This window comes from Myodes glareolus, chromosome 18 (genome assembly GCF_982192425.1).
Source record: "Myodes glareolus chromosome 18, mMyoGla1.1, whole genome shotgun sequence".
NCBI lineage: Eukaryota > Metazoa > Chordata > Mammalia > Rodentia > Cricetidae > Myodes > Myodes glareolus.
Window position 1 is genome coordinate 67,652,093 of NC_142043.1, and position 18,706 is coordinate 67,670,798.

The 18,706-nt window shown below is 58.0% G+C and overlaps 2 protein-coding genes across 3 annotated transcripts in view; both read left to right on the forward strand.

Annotated features, from left to right (window-relative positions):
• The first annotated feature begins 238 nt into the window (after positions 1–238).
• On the forward strand, positions 239–11,528 carry LOC146890873 (uncharacterized). Its single transcript, XM_085680123.2, has 2 exons — positions 239–1,245; positions 11,201–11,528. Exons 1-2 carry the CDS (start codon positions 239–241, stop codon positions 11,526–11,528), a joined length of 1,335 nt encoding a protein of 444 aa, XP_085536249.1.
• Positions 11,529–11,569: 41 nt separating this feature from the next.
• Grm4 (glutamate metabotropic receptor 4) overlaps positions 11,570–18,706 on the forward strand; it is a 74,154-nt gene continuing 67,017 nt past the window's right edge. For both annotated transcript variants that reach the window (XM_087898399.1, XM_087898400.1), the window contains exon 1: positions 11,570–12,088. In XM_087898399.1, coding sequence (XP_087754525.1) covers positions 11,570–12,088 — 519 coding nt within the window. The remainder of the gene's footprint in view (positions 12,089–18,706) is intronic.

Genomic DNA, 18,706 nt, shown 5'->3' on the forward strand with positions numbered 1-18,706 from the left:
GCTAGCTCCAGGCCACCTGTTACACTGCGTTCAGCAGATCCGGGCCTGAATTGCTCCCCTGGTCTGGGGGCACAGGATTGCTAGGGGTTCTAAGAGTGCTTACAGGCCATGAGACCTGGGCCAGGAGGAGTCACCTCTCTGGGCCTCAGTTTCCTTCCTCGGCATGCATGCTCGTGACAGGAGTGTGTAAATGAGCATGCCACGGGGGGGGGGGCATATGCCACGTGTGTGTTCGGCTATGAGAAGCGGCCCTGCGGGTGGGGGTTCCAGTGACGCACCGGGTGGGTGTAGCGCGCCCCTCTGCGTCCCTGAGCTCTGCTGTACTTTGCCGGGTGTGCGGAGGAAAGCTGGGCTCCCTGACCCTCGACCTGTGGGGGTGAGGAGGGGTCTCCGCCATGTCTTTGGGGTGCAGGGGGTGGTGAGTTGGCACGCGCATGGGGCTGGGGGACAGGAGGGGAGGCTTCCTGAAGCGGGTGACAAACGGGTGCGGTGGGAGCGGGAGCCGCGGGCGGGGCGGGCGTGGAGGGGTGGCGAGTCCCAGCTTCCGGAGGTGGAGGTGCAGGTGTGTGTGTCGGGGGTGGGGGGAGGACCCGGGCGCTCGCTCTTTAAAAGGCTGGCGGAAGTGTGGCGCGCTCGACCCGCACTCGCGGCGCAAACTTGCGGGCAGGGCTCGCGCGTGCGGTGCGGCAGGGCGGTGGGCGCCGGGAGCGGTGCGGCCCCCTCGGCCCTCGGCCCGCGCTCCCGGCGCTCGCGCCCCTCCCGCGCCGCCCGGCTTTCCGTGCCTGGCTCGCACGCTCTCATTTTCTCCCCGCCGCTGCCGCCGCTGCCGCCGTCAGGTGCCCGCACCCCGGCCGGCTGCGCTCGCTCGCTCCGCAGCCCCGAGCCTCGGCGCACGCAGCGCCCCGCACCGCCTCGCTCGCGCTCTCGGGCTCGGCGGCGGCGGCGGCGGCGGCAGTGGCGGCAGCAGCAGCGGCACGGTGGCGGCCGCTCCCAGCTCCAGCTTCCCGGGAGCTGCCGCCGAACGCCGCACGCTGCTCCGGGGCTCCGGCCAAAGCGGCCGCCAGCTCCTCCCCGCCGCGCCCGGGACTGCCGGCGGCTCCGCGCCCGCCGTGGTCCGCAGCGTCAGCGCCGCCCGCCCTGGCCCGGGCTCCCGGCACCGAGAGCAGCTAGCGGCTGGCCTCCGCCTCCCTGCGCTCTCCGGGCGCAGCCGACCCCCGGCCGCCGCGTTCACCTCGCCGATGCGCGGTGAGTTGTGGTCCGAGAGCACGGGCGGAGGGGACTATGCCCTCCGGTCTCCGGGAGCGCGGGCTGCGGTGGGGACCCCAGCATTTTGGGAGGTGGCCTCAGCGAGCTCCCTAGTTCCGGGAAGAGGGCTCGGGACCCGGGTACAAGGGCTCCTCTTCGGGCTGGGGCCACCTCTCCGATGCTCCCTCGGGGATGGGGCACAGCTGTCTGCGGATCTGGGGGAAAGTGGGGTGGGGGCTGCCCTGATGACAGGTGGAGTTGGCCCCGATGGGGACGGCGACACCAGCGTGCCCCCTCTGCGGAAAGGCTAGGTGGTGGGGGCGCGGGCCAGGGTGTGCGCCTTTGCCCCGTGGTCCTCGGCCGGAGGGCAGTGCCAGCGCGGCGCTGGGGCTCCCTTCTCTGAACCGCGTCGGGCCCCGGCACCACCTTCGCCACTGGCTGGAGCCCGAGCACCTCCCGCCCGCAGCAGCCGCCGTGGTTTGCGGTGGCGCTGCAGGTCTGGGGTCTCTCCACAGCTCCGGGACCTGGGGTCAGGTTTTCTTAACACTTGGGGCCATACCATCCCCGAAACCCCGGTGAACCGGGCGCCTCTAAGGAATCTGTGAGAGCGCTCGTGTAGCGGGGGAGGTCCCTGCTCCGGGGTCGGATCCCCGAGCCCGGGCAGTCGTGTCCCCTCCCCGCGCGGGGGCGGGGCCGAGGTGGAGGCCCGACTGTGCGCTGCGCCCCCGCACCTCGCGCTGCGAGGCTGTTTGTGCTGAGCTGGGGCAGCAGTACGGCGGCGGGGAGTCCTGAGCCCAAAGAACGAGCGCCCTCTGCCCCTGGCCCTGGGCGACACTTGCAGACAATCCTTTCTGCAGGGGGCACCTGGTTTCTTCTTGCTTCGCTCACTACTCCTACCCCGACTAGGGAGAAAACTGGCTTTTGGTGGCACCCTCTGAGCTGGGCTTTCAGGGCCAGGGTACCCCAAGTCACATGTGTGGCAGTGTGGTGGCCATCCTGCTGTGAGTCTGGCGGCAGGTGTGTATGTGTGCTCACAGTCACCCGCTCTACTCTGGATGGTTGGACTTAGGGCAGACAGGCAGGCCAGTACTCTGAGGATGTCTCCCTTCTGAGCACCTCAGGCCGCTGGAGCATCTCTGCAGCGGAGCCTAACATCTAACCAGCCCTGGGGAAAGGACTTCCCTTCTCCCCTCTCATGCCAGCTCTCTACCTCTCAGGGTTGGTCTTGGCCCTCTTTCCCCTGGGCTCAGTTCCCCTGTGCACAGGAGGAGGTGACAGGCCTTTGGTGAGGAGCTGAGAACTTGGGAGCTTTCCTGAGCTGCTCCTATAGGAGCTCAGAGATGGGAGGTGGGGTAGGGGACAACTGGATTACAGAGGACCAGCACAGGTGGTGGTGGGGTCACAGAGGACCAGCACAGGAGGTGGGGGGGTCACAGAGGACCAGCACAGGTGGTGGGGGGGGTCACAGAGGACCAGCACAGGAGGTGGGGGGGTCACAGAGGACCAGCACAGGCGGTGGGGGGGTCACAGAGGACCAGCACAGGTGGGGGGTCACAGAGGACCAGCACAGGTGGGGGGTCACAGAGGACCAGCACAGGCGGTGGGGGGGGGTCACAGAGGACCAGCACAGGCGGTGGGGGGGTCACAGAGGACCAGCACAGGAGGTGGGGGGGTCACAGAGGACCAGCACAGGTGGTGGGGGGGTCACAGAGGACCAGCACAGGTGGTGGGGGGGTCACAGAGGACCAGCACAGGCGGTGGGGGGGTCACAGAGGACCAGCACAGGAGGTGGGGGGGTCACAGAGGACCAGCACAGGTGGTGGGGGGGTCACAGAGGACCAGCACAGGTGGTGGGGGGGTCACAGAGGACCAGCACAGGTGGGAGGGTCACAGAGGACCAGCACAGGCGGTGGGGGGGTCACAGAGGACCAGCACAGGCCCTGGGCAGGCTGTAGGGGGCTGTGGGCATTAGTCCTCAACAGAAGACTGCTTCCTGGAGGAGCCCCCAGCCTTGGTCAGATTCTTGCCCCTGGGGGATAGTCCCCCCATCTCTTCTCAGCCCTGAGCTGCATGCCTGCCCCCCCCACCCCGGGGAAAGACGGCTACCATTTTCCTGGATTCTTCTCACCTGCCTCACACCACTCAGGGATAAACACCCCAGAAATGATCCCGCACCCTGAAAGTTGGCAGTGGTTAGCCTAGAGGAACATTCCATGAATGGTGGATTTCCAGGCAGGTTCAGAGATGGCTCACATAGAACAGACCCGGAGCAGGAAGGGCTGTAGGAACAGGCCGGGAGCTGTGCAGATTTCCTGGTCTTGGCCTAGCAGAGGGTACTCCCCTCCTCCTCTGACCTGTATCATGGCTTCTGCATCCTTCTGTTGGAGGCATGATGTCTCCAGGAGCTTGGCAGTCAGCCTGTGACTGAATGGTTTGCTGGCCAGAAGAGCCCGGAAGGCTCTGCACAGCTTTGCCCCTGTCCCGAGGGCTCCACAGCCCAACCTTGGGGCTGCTGGGCCATCCCTACCCCACCGCAGGGGCCAGCTGCTGGGAAGACATGGAGCAGAACCTATGGACTTCAGAGCCTTGTAATTACAGCTGACAGGCCTGTCCTCTTCCTGCAGCTCAGAGCAGCAGCCCCTAATTACCACCCACCCCAAGACATCTGCCCACCCCTGCTGTCCTCCTCCTCCTCGCCCAGAACCCAACTTTCCAGTGGGCAGGCCCTGCTGGGAGACTGGGCAGCTGGGCTGGCAGCTCCTGCCACTGGAAGGTGGTTTGCACACTTCTGCAGAGCCCACCTCATGCCACCTGGAGAAGAAGCAGAGGAGCTTGGGGTGGGGACAACATCTTCCTGTCACTCCCTGTAAGACCCTATTTCCAAGAGTGCCAGCTCTGCCCGAGTCAGCTGGGATTACCAGGCAATGGGCTGACAGGAAGCAGGAGGATGGCTCATTTGGCAAGCCTCAGGTTCTCAGTTTGGGTGCTGGCACCTGGGTGAGCAAGCACTGTGGTGATGTACCTGTGATCCGGCACTGGGGAGGCAGAGGCAGGTCACGGCTCAGTCAGCCTAGCCTAACCATGGGCTTCCTAGTCAGTGAGTAAGAGCCTGTCTCAACGAATAGGGAGGAGAGGAACCGAGGGAGACAGCTGTCGGCCACGTCTGGTCTCCATATGTGCACAAGTGTGCACGCGTATGCGCACAATCCATAGACAACATAGATCACTACTACTCTATGCACACAGCAGGATTGGGAGATGTCCCTGCCTGGAGATGTCCCTTGGAGAGCAGGCTGTCTCCCCGGTCCCATGCACCTGCTCTCTATGCAGTAACACCTCCCTCCGACCTCGCCCCTTGCTCCCTCCCCAGGCTCTGGTTCCTCTCTCTGAACAGCTTTGCTTCTGCAGGGAAGGCGGTGAAAAGGAACCCAAGAGAAGCAACTGCTGGCTCCAAGCTGGGCTAGCCCACGGCAGCCATCCTCTCTGAGCCCTGTGAGGCTGCAGGCCGAGAGAGGCTGCTCTGCCTTGTCCCAGTCCTCTGGTTTCTCGGTAAAACCAGCACACCGAGGAGCGGACAAGTGACCCCTAAATGAAAGCCGATCCCTCCCATCCAAGTGTCGTCCCGTGAACGTCACTGTGAAGCAGTCTCATGGTGGCAGCCAGGTGTTAATATGTGTGTACACGCAGATATTAAATGAATTGGGTAACTTGGAGGATAATGGCATTATCAGGACCCTGTTCAATTAAAGCAGATAATATCTGCAGTAATTGGAAAATGACAGCCCATAATGGCAGCCGGTGCCATCTTAGGCCTTCGCGAGACAGTGTCGTTAAGCTGTTCCTCTCCTGGAGAAGGTTAGGCCACAATCATTGGGCTGAGAGTGATAACTTCGGGACCAGAAGGAACCAGCAACTGCTCCCATGGGTTGTACTAAGGCGTGAGTGAGTGTGTGTGTGTGTGTGTGTGTGTGTGTGTGTGTGTGTGGCGGGGGGCGTGAGACCAGAGTTCTGGGCTCTCTGGCTACCTCCTCACATTCTTGGGTGACAGAAACCAGCCCTTGTACCTACTGGTTGGGTTAGGACTTCTAGGTAAAAAAAAAATCTCTGCCCTGGATGAAGAACCGTCTTTAGTTTCAAATAGAGATGAGAGTCAGGACTCAGCCTGAATTCTGCAGCTTCTGGCAGGCACTGTCTGTCACAGTTATCAGCATGGCCACTTATGGTCCATGGCCTTTGTGTGGCTGGCCTAGGGATGGAGTCTTGTCCTTGGACGTGGCCGTGTCTCTAACTCTGCGGCAGGATGATTCAGATTGGGCTGAGCACCCTACTCCAGCAGTACTTGGGCCTGGGGCATTGGGTTTAGGGAGAGAACAGGACAAGGAGGGGGCATTATCAGGGCCACAGCAACCCCAGCTGCTGGCTCAGACACCCGTGTGCTTGGGTCTTGTGCAGGGAGGGCTGGGGACCCTGGCGAGGAGATGGGGAGATGAGACAGGGAGGAGAGGGCTGGGCAGTGGGTCCTGGGCCTGAAGGTGGAGGAGGCAGCGTGGACTTCACTGCCCCAGAGAAGGTGGCAGAGCAGGCAGGACGGATGGCTGATGTCCTGAGCTTTGGTGATTAGCTGACCTGGAATGGCCCTTTCTGCTGATCTGGGCATCTGTGGCCTGCATAGGTGGCCGTCCCTCTGGGCCTCAGGTTTCTTTCTCATCTTGTTGCTGGGCTCAAAGCCCCCATTTCTCTGTCTGAACAGTGGCCATGGAGTCTGACTTGACCTTAGCCAGTCACCCTCCCTGAATTTGTCCCCTCTGCTCCCTCCCTGTCCTCTGGACATGCTGTCCTCTTGCTCTTCCTTGACAAAAAGCTAAGCACCAACCTTGGGGCCTATGTCCCTCTGGTCCCCTCCTGGCTTCTGCCCCAGAAGCCCACAGGGCTAATCTGTCCCTGTTTTACTTTCTGTTTGAATGCAACTCCTCAGAGACACCTTCCCCCATGATCCTCTTCCCAAAGGGCTCTTGCAGGTACCTTCCCTCGCCCCCTGCAATGCTGCGTGGCTCTTGTGAGTACCGTCCCTGACCCCTCCCCAAGTGCTACGTGGCTCTTGTGCCCCCCTCATCTCCATTCAGCTACCCAGGTATGTGTGCCTGAGTCTTAGTGGGGCAGATGGTCACGGCAGAAGGGACTGCAGTCCGTGTTTGGCCACACATGAGGGTCCCAAGGGTTTGGTTGAAGGGCTGAGTCCCCATCTGTGGACGGCAGGCGTTGCTGCTGACTGTCCTGGGCTCTGCCTCAGTGGAGTGACATGACTGACTCCGGGCGGGGACCTGCCTCTGCCTGTCATTGATTGAGCGTGTTATTTTGTCTTCTGAACCGTGGATGAAGCACAGGAGATGTAAAGAAGCTGGTCACATGGGCCCCGGATGTGCCGCCAACCCCCAGCATCAGCTTCAGCATGAGCGAGGCTGTAATATCTGCTTCAGGATTTCCTGGGGAAGGAGGGCTCTCGGCTGCCCCTGGGAGGGCAGAAGTACAGGACCTTGGATGCCGTGTTTTCCTTTTCCTCATTCCCACTGATATTAAGCTGAGGTGTTACTTGCTGTGTCCTCTCCACCTCCTGCCCCGTTCTCGTCTCTCCTTCCACACACGACAACCTCTGCATCAGACCTGTGCTCTTGCAGAACCTGAATGAATGGGTGCCTGCGGGTGTGGACTGTTCTAGAACTTGATGTGGTTTGGGAGCTTCAGCTATTTGGGTTGGGGCTTCCAGAGTGGGCACCAGCATGACACTCTCGGTTACCAGCCTGTGGCTGTGGTGATGCTGAGGGACCCAGAGCTTCTCTTTAGAATAATTCTCAGTCGGCTGAGTGGGTGGAAAGTTCCAGATGCCTCAATGCCTTGGCCTTGCCAGTCAGTCCTGTTTATGGCCTGAAAACCTACCCCAAGATCCACCTTTAGAACTAGCAGTGTTAATATATCATAGGGTCTTGTGAATACAGAGCCGGGCCCTGGGGAGCAGTGCAGGCAAGCATCCATTCTTCATACCATGCTGAGAATATAGGACTGATATGCCAGGGTGCAGAGGCCATGGAGGGCACAGCCTCCTCATGGGAGGCTTTGTGCCAAGTGGGGTTGCGAAACTGTTCTCAGACAGGCAGGGTTATTGTGGACTTTCTCACTGCTGGCCAGGGGAGAGTTTGAGTGGCTGGCTTCCTGTGTCTGGGCACAGGTCATGTCCTGTAGGGAGGGTACTGACTCACAAGCCGATCCTTTGCTGGGTGGTGGAGAGAAGCTCAGGCAGCAAGAGGGGAGAGGCCTCTGGGTCCCTTTCATTTTGCCTGTTAGTGTGTGAGATGCTGAGGGCAGCCCCAACTCAGCCATTCACAGTCTCCAGCTTACTGAGCACCTGACTGGATGGAAACCAGAGGTATCCAAGGGGGCAGGTCACCGTGGTGATGGAGCAAGGCTCAGGAGGGCTGAGGGTATGGTCTGGCCTCTAGTTTCCCCTATGGCACCCCATGGATGGCTTGGTCCTCTGCACATGTATTTCCCAGGGCACAGCCCTCAGAAGATCAAGTATAATGACTCCCACCCTGTCTTGTGACAAGGTACATGGTTACCCCCATTTCCTGCCCTCGAGTTTGCTGTTTGGGTTTTGTCCTGTTTGGTTGGTTTGGAAGAGTGAAAGGCAGCTCAGTGAAGGACGCCTGGAGTTTTGGTGGATCCTGGTTCTCCTGGCCTGGTTGTTGCTCTGTGCCCCAGTTCCTCCTGGACTGGGCCCTGCCTGGGCGGGAAGGACTGAGATCAGAAGGGCACGATGGACCTGCTTGAGGGAACTCTGCGCTGCCAATGAGACAGGGTCCTGAGCCCCCCCATGATGGAGGCCCTCAATTGGTCCTTGCCCCTCTTATTGTGCAGCCCACCCCAAGTTACCTTTGCCACCCTCATTCCCTGAAGAGACTTCTCTGGAAAATGCCTGACTATTGGCCCGTGAGCCAGTGCTCTATGGGGGAGGACTCTCTGTCTGACCATCGGCCCGTGAGCTGATACTCTACGGGGGAGGACTCTCTGCCTGACCATCGGCCTGTGAGCTGATACTCTACGGGGGAGGACTGTCTGCTCTGCTCCTCCTCTGGTACTGCCACCGTCCACCCTGAAACCAGTGGGAGGGAGTAGGGAGGACTAAGCCAGGGATGGTGGGAAGGGAGAAGGGGAAGAGGAGGAGATGCTGGACTTGCAGCCATCCTGGTGGCTCCTTCTGCAGGGAGGTTTGAGCTTCCCTGGCTATTTTGAAATGTGTGTGTGTGTGAGTCTGAGGCCTGGAGAATGGACTTCAAAGACCCCCCCCTTCCCCTGCAGGTGGAGACAGATGTCCCCAGGGATATCTCTGCCTCCTTTCAGGGTATTTTTACTTCCCCCATGTTCCTCTTACAGCATCAAAAGATGGTGTGGACGCTAAAGTAGGTGCGTCCACCAATCCCCTTAGAGGAACTGCAATCTGCCCGGGGACCTGATATGGCCAGAGAGGAAGGAACTCATGGGGCAGGTCTGGCAGCTGGAAAAGTTGCCTTTGGGGCTCCCGATTCTGGCCCTGCTGTGTTGGGCATGCTTCCCTCATGCCCTGATCGTTCCCACATGTGGGCAGTGTGCTGAGTCCCTAGGAATTGTCAGTGAACCCCGGGAAAGGGCTTCAGTGGAGTGACCGGAGCCTAGGGCACCCTGCACAGACACTGGATTCCTGGGCTCTGTGTGACTCGCAGTCTGCAGCTGCTCCCTCTGTGGGCCGGGCTGAACGCTCCACCCTACTCCAGGGCAGCGCACTGTGCTCTTCCACTGCCCTGGGGTTGTCTGAACTGTTCAGTAACCCCTTGGCAGTTGCCGGCATGTCCATGCCCTGCCGGCACGCAGATCATTACCCAAGGAGCCTGCATGGTGCCCAGACTGGAGCCTCGCCCAACTGACCCCACTTACATATCTAAACACAAGAGAGACCCATGGGAGATGTGTCCACCTGGCAAGGCAGGGCAGGGTTCTGGGACCCCATGTGACACCAATCTCTGTCCAACTGCTTATGAACCGCCTAGTGCCCATCTAACCATTCTCACAATCACCTCGAAAGTGAGCCCATAAAGCCCTTCTCCTGAGGGGTGAGGGATGGCAGCTCTGAACAGGGATGGCCTTGAGACTGGCCGTGGCTCTAGCCCTGGGTCCCTGGGTCTTGGAGAAGGTGGATCTTCGAGGTTCTCTATGTGTCTGTTTCTAGACCCGACACATCTGATGTGCTGGGTGACTTTGAGAGGGTTATGAGATGCCTCTGGGCTACCAGTTCTCTGGTTGAATGGCGCTAGGTGGGGTCCTTGCTAGAGGCTTGACTGCTGAGGGCTGTTGCAGAGGGAGATTCGAGGTCTGGTCTCATAGCTCGGGGGTGGAGAGCTTGCCTAGCTTGCGCTTGACCCTGGGGTTCAATCCTGTCCCCCAACACTCACTGTGAGGCTCCCAAGGCCAGATAAGCTCAGAAGCTGAGGCTGTAATTGGGTCTGCATCCTTCCATTCCCTCCCCTAGGGGCTTCAGTAGGTGAACCAGAGGGGAGTTGGGGAGGGGAGGCTCCAAGACCACTGCTGGGCCTTGATGGAAGCACCCCATTTCTAGGGGGATGTTTTCCATTCAGATCCCAGCTCCTTCAGTGCATGGGAAACTGAGGCACAGAGTGACCAAATAGCTAGCTGGCTTTCACTTGAAAAACCCTTGGAGAAGGGGTCTTGGGGTCGCCTCTTAGCCCAGCCCTGACTCAGCTATCAGCCATTTTGTTGGTGGCCTTTGAAGTAGAGGAAGTAGAAGGGGAAGGCTGCTGGCTTTAGGGGGAAGGCTGGGGGGTGTGCACAGAATTCCCAGGGGAAATTAGCCCAAATTAGCTGTGAGAATGAGGAAAAGCTCTGTTTTCTCCTCTACCCTGCAGATAAATATTTAACCACAACAATAACAACAATGATGACAACTGGAGCCCCACTGGGGCAGACAGAGGGCAGAGAAGACCAGACCGGGCAGGGAGAGGGACAGGAGGAGGAGACCTGACTCTGCCCTCTGCTTGGGCACTTGTGTGACTGGGGTGAACTGCCTCTGAACCCCAGATTTCCACTTCTTCCCATCTTTGGAGTTGCAGCTCCTGGCCTGGGCCCGGCCAGCACTCTAGCCTTCTTGGGCAGGCTGCTATCCTCCCGGGGTCTTGGCTTTCCTTCCAGAACTCTGGGTCCCCCCAAAACAGCTACGTTTCTTATTTAGGGCTAAGGTGAGAAAGATCTGTGGGATTCGGCCCAGACTTCTATGGGACCTCAATTCTTTCCTTCCCCCCTTCCCTTCCCTTCCCTTCCCTTCCCTTCCCTTCCCTTCCCTTCCCTTCCCTTCCCTTCCCTTCCCTTCCCTTCTTCCTCTTCCTCTTCCTCTTCCTCTTCATTTTGAGACAGGGTTTCTCTGTGTAGCTTTGGACGCAGTCCTGGAATGGAACTTGTTCTGTAGACCTGACTGGCTTTGAACTCACAGAGACCCACCTGCCTCTGCCTCCAGAGTACTGGGATTAAAAGCGTGCACCACCACTGCCTGGCCAGTTTCCTCATTCCTGTCATGAGGTTGGATTGACAGAATAGGTATCTCGCTATATCTTCCCAGGGCATGCTGAGGAACCCATTCCTCCCCAGCCATGCTTGCTGTCCCTAGGAGTACTTTCTCAGAGGCCTGGCCTCTGAGGGCAATGGGTCCTGGCCAGTGAAGGTCTTTAAACATGACCCAGTTTCTGCTTCCAGCTCTGCATTTCCTCAGGAGCTGGGCCGCAGCAATGAAAATCAAGTAGAGATTTATGGCGTCTTTGGCGATAACCTCTGGGCTCCCTCTCCCAGGCTCCTGATGAGGAATCAGAATAGTAAATGTCCTCCTCGGGCTGAGTTGATAGTCTCTCTCTCTTCCCAGGTTGTCAGCACTGGTCGGAGCTGTTTTCTCCTTGATGCTAAGATCCTGCCAGGATAGGAGCTCAGCTCCCTTTCCACAGCCAGACGCGGCAATCTGGCCTGCAGGACACGGGGACAAAGATCTGAGACCTCCTGTAGCTCCGGCCACTTTCTGTCGTCTGGGGATTTGGCCTGTGTGGGCCATTGAGCTCCATTCAAGTATCAAAGAGGAGGAGGGGAGGAGATCTTTGGAATGGGCCAGTCCATTGGCCATCTCCAGCCACCCTGCTGCTGAAGCTGCCTTGCTCATGTGTACCCAGGTCGTGGGACCCAGGGCCTGCCAGGGCTAGGAGTGGGGCCCACTCTTCATGGGTCTCTAGGCCTTTTCGACATGTCTGGGAAGGGAGGCTGGGGCTGGTGGTGGGCCCGGCTGCCCCTCTGCCTGCTCCTTAGCCTTTATGGCTCCTGGGTGCCTTCATCCCTAGGGAAGCCCAAGGGCCACCCCCACATGAACTCTATCCGCATCGATGGGGACATCACCCTGGGAGGCCTGTTTCCTGTCCACGGCAGAGGCTCTGAGGGTAAAGCCTGTGGGGAGCTGAAGAAGGAGAAGGGCATTCACCGGCTGGAGGCCATGCTCTTTGCGCTGGACCGCATCAACAATGACCCGGACCTGCTGCCCAACATCACGCTGGGTGCCCGCATTCTGGACACCTGCTCCAGGGACACCCACGCTCTCGAGCAGTCGCTGACCTTCGTGCAGGCGCTCATTGAGAAGGACGGCACCGAGGTCCGCTGTGGCAGCGGCGGCCCACCCATCATCACCAAGCCTGAGCGCGTGGTGGGCGTCATCGGGGCTTCAGGAAGCTCAGTCTCAATCATGGTGGCCAACATCCTCCGCCTTTTCAAGGTTAGTGTCCTCCACAGCCCAGGGTGCCTGGCCCACGACTCCTTCCTTCCTCTCTACCTGAGAAGCGAGGCAGCCCTCTTGGCTCTGGTGCCTGATCCTGTGTCTGAAGCTTGTGCACGGTGGAGTGAGGGTGGGGCTGAGGGATGGGGCTCGGCGCTGGCCGTGGTTCTGAAGCAGCACCCGCTCGGGCTCTTGCTTTAGACCCTGAACCTGGAGCGGGGCTGGAAGTGCGAAGGAACACCAGAGAGGCAGACAGACAAATGGAGGACAGGTGGATCGATGGAAGGGCAGACAGACAGAATGTAGAATGGAAACCACAGTGTTGCAGATTGCCAGGGGGATAAAGCAAGACTTCTGTTTTGACATTGTTTCCAAATAATTGCAATTCCCGAGAAAGATTTGTTTTCTTCTGGTTAGTTGAGGAAGCCCCTGGTGGCCCTCCCAGCCCGCCCTTCAGTTCCAGCTAGAGAAGAGTGTCCTGGTTTTCGGTTGGGGGTGGGGTTGTGTGTGTGTGTGTGTGTGTGTGTGTGTGTGTGTGTGTGTGTGTGATGAAGCCAGGAAGGGGAAGCTGGCCTATTCAACCTTAGCCTAGTTACCTGAACCTAACCTTGGCCTCCCTCCCATCCTCCCCTCTGCCCTCTGCCCTCCTCTTTTAAGGTCCTTCTCATCTATCTCCCAGCCCCTCCCTGCCCCCTCCACCACCTCCCTCCTGCTCTTCCCGGGGCAAGAGCTGCTGATTTGCAATTCAATTGGAGCCAAGTGCTTGCTAAGCTGCTAAAACAACTGAAAGCTACTGGGGAGAGGGAGAACGTTACGAGCATTTTACCAATAATTATGCACCAGCTCCCCCCACCCCCGAGCCTGCCTCTTTTGCTCGGTCTGTGGTGTGAGTGATGAGGGGGAGGGGGAGGAAGGGACCAGAAGAGGCCACTGGTCCTCTGACTCTGACATCTGGGTCCCTTTGCCTGGTCTCCAGAGCTTGCTGAGGCCTGGGAAAGGCTGTTTGAGCAGCTTAGGGTGGGAGGAGAGGAAGCCAGTGCCTCTCACCCGGATCTCATCTGTCTAACGCTGAGGATACATCAGTACTGGGGATGGTGTGCTGTGAGTGCTCCGGGAGGGGTAGAGTTGAGCCATGACTAGTCTCAGGTAACCCCACTACAGAATGCATACCCTGCCTCCCTCTGCAACCATCATAAATGTGTGTGCACACACGTGTGCACCTGCTGTGCTCCCAGGATAGCCTTTTCCTGGGTGGTTTTACTTGATTTGGGTGTAGGAACAGCAGGAACCTCTAAGGAGTCAATGTCCCTGCAAGGGACATTTCAGGGAGTCCCCAGGGACCTCGTGATCCTGATCATCATTTCGTGGGTTCTCAGAGTACCGCGTTGGAGTGAACAGCCTGGTTGGGTCTTCCCATGCCTCCAGCCTCAGGAAGAGGAGAGGACAAAGGGAAAACTGGGGCTGTCTGTCCCAGGCCTGTTCCACTGATGGCTGGGACAGCTGAGTCATCCAGGCCCTGCCAGGCCTGGGAGGGAGGCAGCCTGGGCCACCCAACTGTGCTCCCAGTGATGTTGGCCCAGCCTCCACTCATTGCAAGTGAACCTTGCATGAAACCCTGAGACTCTTCTCCTGGTGCTCAAGAGAGAAGGGCCCCCTGACTTTCTGTGTGCTGAGCCCCTAGAACGGCCTATCTGGATGCTAGACTTCAAAGTGCATTTGTAGGACCACATATATCTGGGAGACAAGATGCTCAAGGCACCCCGAGGTGGGGGTGGCTGGTATTTCTGTGCTGTTCTGCCCAAGGATGGACACAGTTGGTATGATAGGAGCCAGGGCTCAGGCCACCTTGTTTCCTGGTCAGGTGTGAAGAGGCCTGGCTGCTAGGTCTGCGCCTGCCTTGTGAGGTGGGCAGGCTGCATTGATTGCTGGTCTGGAAAGAGAGGGAGTGGGGGAGGGGAGCATCCAGAAGTTGTGGTCAGTGTTCCCTGGGTCCCTTTTAGTGATGTCAGTGGTCCAAGCTGGGACAAGCTGCTTCTTCGCTAATGAATCTGATAGAACTGAGAGGCTGGCCCAGGAGCTCAGAAGCCATTTACAGAGGCAAGAAGGTTAGCTTGGGGAGGGTGGGCAGGGCAAGCTCAGACCGCGCCAGCTGGCTGTCCAGCTCTGGGGCGTGTGGGTATCTGTTCCCCTGTGCGTGTATAGGGGGGTGTCACTGTCTGACTCTGCCTTCCCACTAGATGCAGGGGGACCTGGGCTCTGCTGCTCTGATCAATGCTTTCCTTCCCTCTGAAGGGAGTTCCAGGGGCCAGCCTGCCTGGAGGGGGCTATTGGGATGTCAGGGGCCAGATCTGTGCTTCCTCTAGCTGGCTCACACCAGCGCAAAGTGGGATGGGGGCCTGGCCATGGGGAGCAGACGCCTGACTCTGGGGATCCACAGGCCTGGCAACCATTTACATCCTGCTCAGTAGCCTTGGTTTGGCCTGTTCTCCCTCGGGCACCTCGCTGAGGCCCCATGGTCCCTGAGGAAGACACGGCAGAGACTATGGACACCATGTAATGGTGACAGCCTTAGGCAAGGTCAAGCCTTAGCATTAATCCTGCTCCTCCGGAGTCATTACCACCCCACTTACTGTAGCAGCCATTGACACCGGAGTTTGACTGAGCCAACAGGATCTTCTGAGGACAGACACTGTTGAGAGTGGCCAGCGCAGAGTGCAGACTCCAACCTGTGCCCTGGAGAGAACTCAGAGGAGCCGACTCTCTCATAGGAGAGTGTTGAGGCCTGGAGGAGAGGGCAGCCGGGCTGACCACTTGGGCATGCTGGTTGGCCTTAGCCTGCCTTCCTTTGCAAACTGTGTACGACAGCTGCCCCAACCCCCTCAGCCAAGTGGATGGAATTAGGAGGTGAGGTGTGAGCAAGGTCAGCACAGGGCCTGGCACACAGTCAGCCCATGGGAAATGTCACACCCAGCTTGGAGCTGGGCCTCAAGTCAGCGTGAGACACTGCATCGATGCCCAAGAGCTGGGAGCAGGCAGGCTGCAACAGACGGTGACCTTTGAGGCTGATCCCAGAGAGTTCCCGCCATCTGCTGGGCTTCTCGTTTCTTCCTGTGAGGGCCTCGAGCTTGCTCGGTGCTGACTGAAGCAGCCCGTGTCTCCACGGGTAGTGACAGGGCTCCAGGTGGGCCTAGTGCCCCAGCCTGGCCTTGAGGGTACTGCCCTCGCACGTGGGGCTGTGAGTGGCCTCATGGCTCCTGGCTGTTGAGCAGATCCAAAGCACAGCCCTCAGCCCCTGCTCAGGGCTCCTGGAAGCTTTGTGGCAGAGTTGAGACCAGATTTCCTGTGGAAGAAACAGCTTTGTGCTTTCACCATGTCCCAGGTCGTGGATGAGAGGAACTCTGAGAGTCTCCAACTATTCCATGGCCGTTTATGTCCCTGGAAGGCATGACACTGCCTTCCAGGCCCAAAGCTGGGACTTTCAGGTACTGGGCCCTTCCTTTTTGTGAAGGAAGTGGCTTGGGTTAGTTCTGAGCTCATTCTAGGGCTCCCCAGCCTTCCCTTCCAGCCTGTCCCCTGCCCTCCCTCCCAGCCTCTCCCCAGCCCTTCCTTCTAGTCTCTTGCTTGGTTCTGCCTCATGCTTCTCCACAGGCTGCTAAGTGTTTTGAACAGTCTTTCTTTCCCTCCCTCCCTTCTTCCCTCCCTCCCTCCCTCCCTCCCTCCCTCCCTCCCTCCCTTCCTCCCTCCTCCTCTTCAACAAGGTCTCCAGTAGTTCATGCCAGCCTCAAACTAGCTGTGTAGAGGGCTGACCCTCTTCCCTCCACCTCCAGTGCTGGGCTGACAGGCATCACTATGTCCTGGTTTTTATTTTATTTTTAATTTTTTCCCCAAACTTGACACAAGTTGTCTGGCAAGAGGAATCTCAGCTGAGGAAATGCCTCCATCAGATTGGTCCATGGGCAAGTTTATAGGGCATTTTCTTGATTGATGATTGGTGTGGGAGGGCACAGCCCATTGTGGGCGGAGCCACCTCTGGGCGGGTGGTCCTGGGTGTGTAGAAATCAGGCTGAGCAAACCGTGGGGACAGCCAGGACACAGCTCTTCTCCTCGGCTTTTGCATCGGCCCTTGCATCGGCCCCTGCCTTGGGTTCTGCCCTGGCTCCCCTCAGTGATGGAGTGCTACCCCAAAGTGTGAGTTCATTTTGGTCACGGTCTGTCTCACAGCCATGGAGACCTAAGACACACCCTCAGGCCCAGTTTATGCAGGGCTTTCCTTCTGCAATGCTAGGAAGCCCCCACCCCTGGGCCACATTCCAGCCCCCGGAACCACCTTTCTAGAGCTCAAATTGAGCCCCCTGCCTCAGCTGCTCAAACCTGGTGTTGACTTCCCATTGTGCTTAACAGTGTCAAGTCCTGCTGGAGGCCTGTGGCACCTGATAGCCTCAGCTACATCCTGTCTCTCAGAGAGCACCCCACACCAGCCATACAGGGTGCACCCCACACCAGCCATACAGGGTGCACCCCACACCAGCCATTCAGGGTGCACCCCACACCAGCCATACTGCTTTCTTCACATTGCTGAAGACATCAAACTGCTTTTCAACCCAAGGGCCTTTGGCCCCATTGTCTCCTCTATGTGGAATCTCTTATTTATTTATTTAGACAGAGTCTCTCTGTTAGCCCAGGCTAGCCTCGCGCTCACAGAGATCTGCCCAGCTGGGCCTTTCTCATGCAGCCCTCAGTGTGAGGCTCCTCTCCCACCTGACTTCACTTCCTCTTCATGGCACTCACTCCTTGTCACCATCTGGGTCATGCGCTCTCCTGTCTGTCTGCTCTCCCCTTGGCTCCCTTTCTAGACCAGACCCCTATCTGGCCTGCTCCTGCTTTCATATGCTCTGTGAGTTACAGAAGGTCCTTATGTCCCAGATGTGTCTCGTCCAGGCCTGAGGCTGCGTGTACTCTAGAACAGATACAAATATAGCCGAACACAAAGTCATAAACTTACTTAAACATTTTGAGGGTGCTGTGTGATATTTTGATTGTATTCTGACAAATAAAACTTGCTTGGAGTCAGAGGGCGGAGTTAGCCACTAGCCAACCAAAATGAACCACAAGGGTTTTAGAAGACTCAATAGATAGGACAGGAAGTAGGAAGGTGGGGCGGAGAGGGATCTGGCTCTCTGTTTGGAGGAAGGAATAGAGCAGGTCAGGAGGGTTAGTGACTTCTCTACTTCTCTGATCTTTCAGGCTCTTACCCCAATATCTGACTCCTGAATTTTTATTGATAAAGAATAATTAGAGTAACACGTTCCTCGAGGGGCTGGAGAGTTGCTGCTCTTCAGAGGACCAGGCTCAGTTCCCAGCACCCACATCAGGGGGCCAGAATTACCTGTAACACCGCTTCAGGAGACTCAGTCGCCCTCTTTTGGACTCTGTGTGCGCGCACGTGTACACACACACACACAGACATAAATAAGTAATAAAAACATATTGTTAAAAATTGTGATATTTTGGGCCAGTGAGATGGCTCAGTGGGTATAGAGGCACCTGTTGCTAAGCCAGATTGCTGGAGTTCAATCCCCAGGGTCCATATGGTAGAAGGAGAGAACTGACTCCCATAAACTGTGGTGTATATACACTATCACACATATACATAAACACACACACACACATACACATAAACACACATACAAAATAATGTAACTTTTTTTTTTTAATTATGAGGCTTTGATCTCTGTGAGTTCAAGGCCAGCCTGGTGAGTTCCAGGAGAGCCAAGGCTACACAGAAAACCCAGCCTTGAAAAACCAACAATAACAAAAAAATTGTGGCTTAAAAAACAAAAACCTCAACTGCCTAGTTATCATGTGTGCTCTGCTGTGTTACCCTGTCAAAAGCTCGGGTATACCTGGAACCCCCAAATACAACGTGTGATAACGTGAGAAAGTCTGCAGGACACAGCCACAGCTGCCTGCTTCCTGCTCCTGACCTACAGCTTCAGGAGCTGCTGAGGTCCCACTGTCGAGCTGCGGGCCTCCTGGTGGAGGCCAGGAGAATAGCAGGTCCCAGAGGGACCTCCTCCATGGGCTCCTGGAGGGAGGGGACACATATCCCATGAGCAACCGCTGCAGCTGAGGTCTGAGTAACTCCCCTGGAAGTTCCTGCATGGGGAGGGAGTAGCTGAGGTCACCTCCCAGTGCACCACACCAGGGTCACCGTCTGGATGTGTTCCTCCTGGAACACTCCCTCCGTGCTCTTTGTGTCCCACCCAACTCCTTGTCCCTGTGGAAAGGGCTCATGGTTTCGATAGGGTTTGTGCATAGCTCGGGGGGGGGGGAGTGCAGTTCCCCTAGCAGCAGGGGCTCAGGACCTGCCCTCCTTTTACACATGTATGCACAACTAAAGAGTGTGCTCAGTGTCACACAGGTGACCTGGAGAGCCTGAGTATGCAATGGGCACCCGGACCCAGCTCAGCCCCCTCCCCACCATCTCCTGCCCCCCCCCAGTGGGTGTGGGTGGCTCGCTGGCAGAACCTGCAGTGTGCACCCAGAGCTCTTAACGGGGTCTGGAATGCTGGTGTCCCCAGAACAGGTTTACGGATGTCTTACTTTTCTGTTGCAATG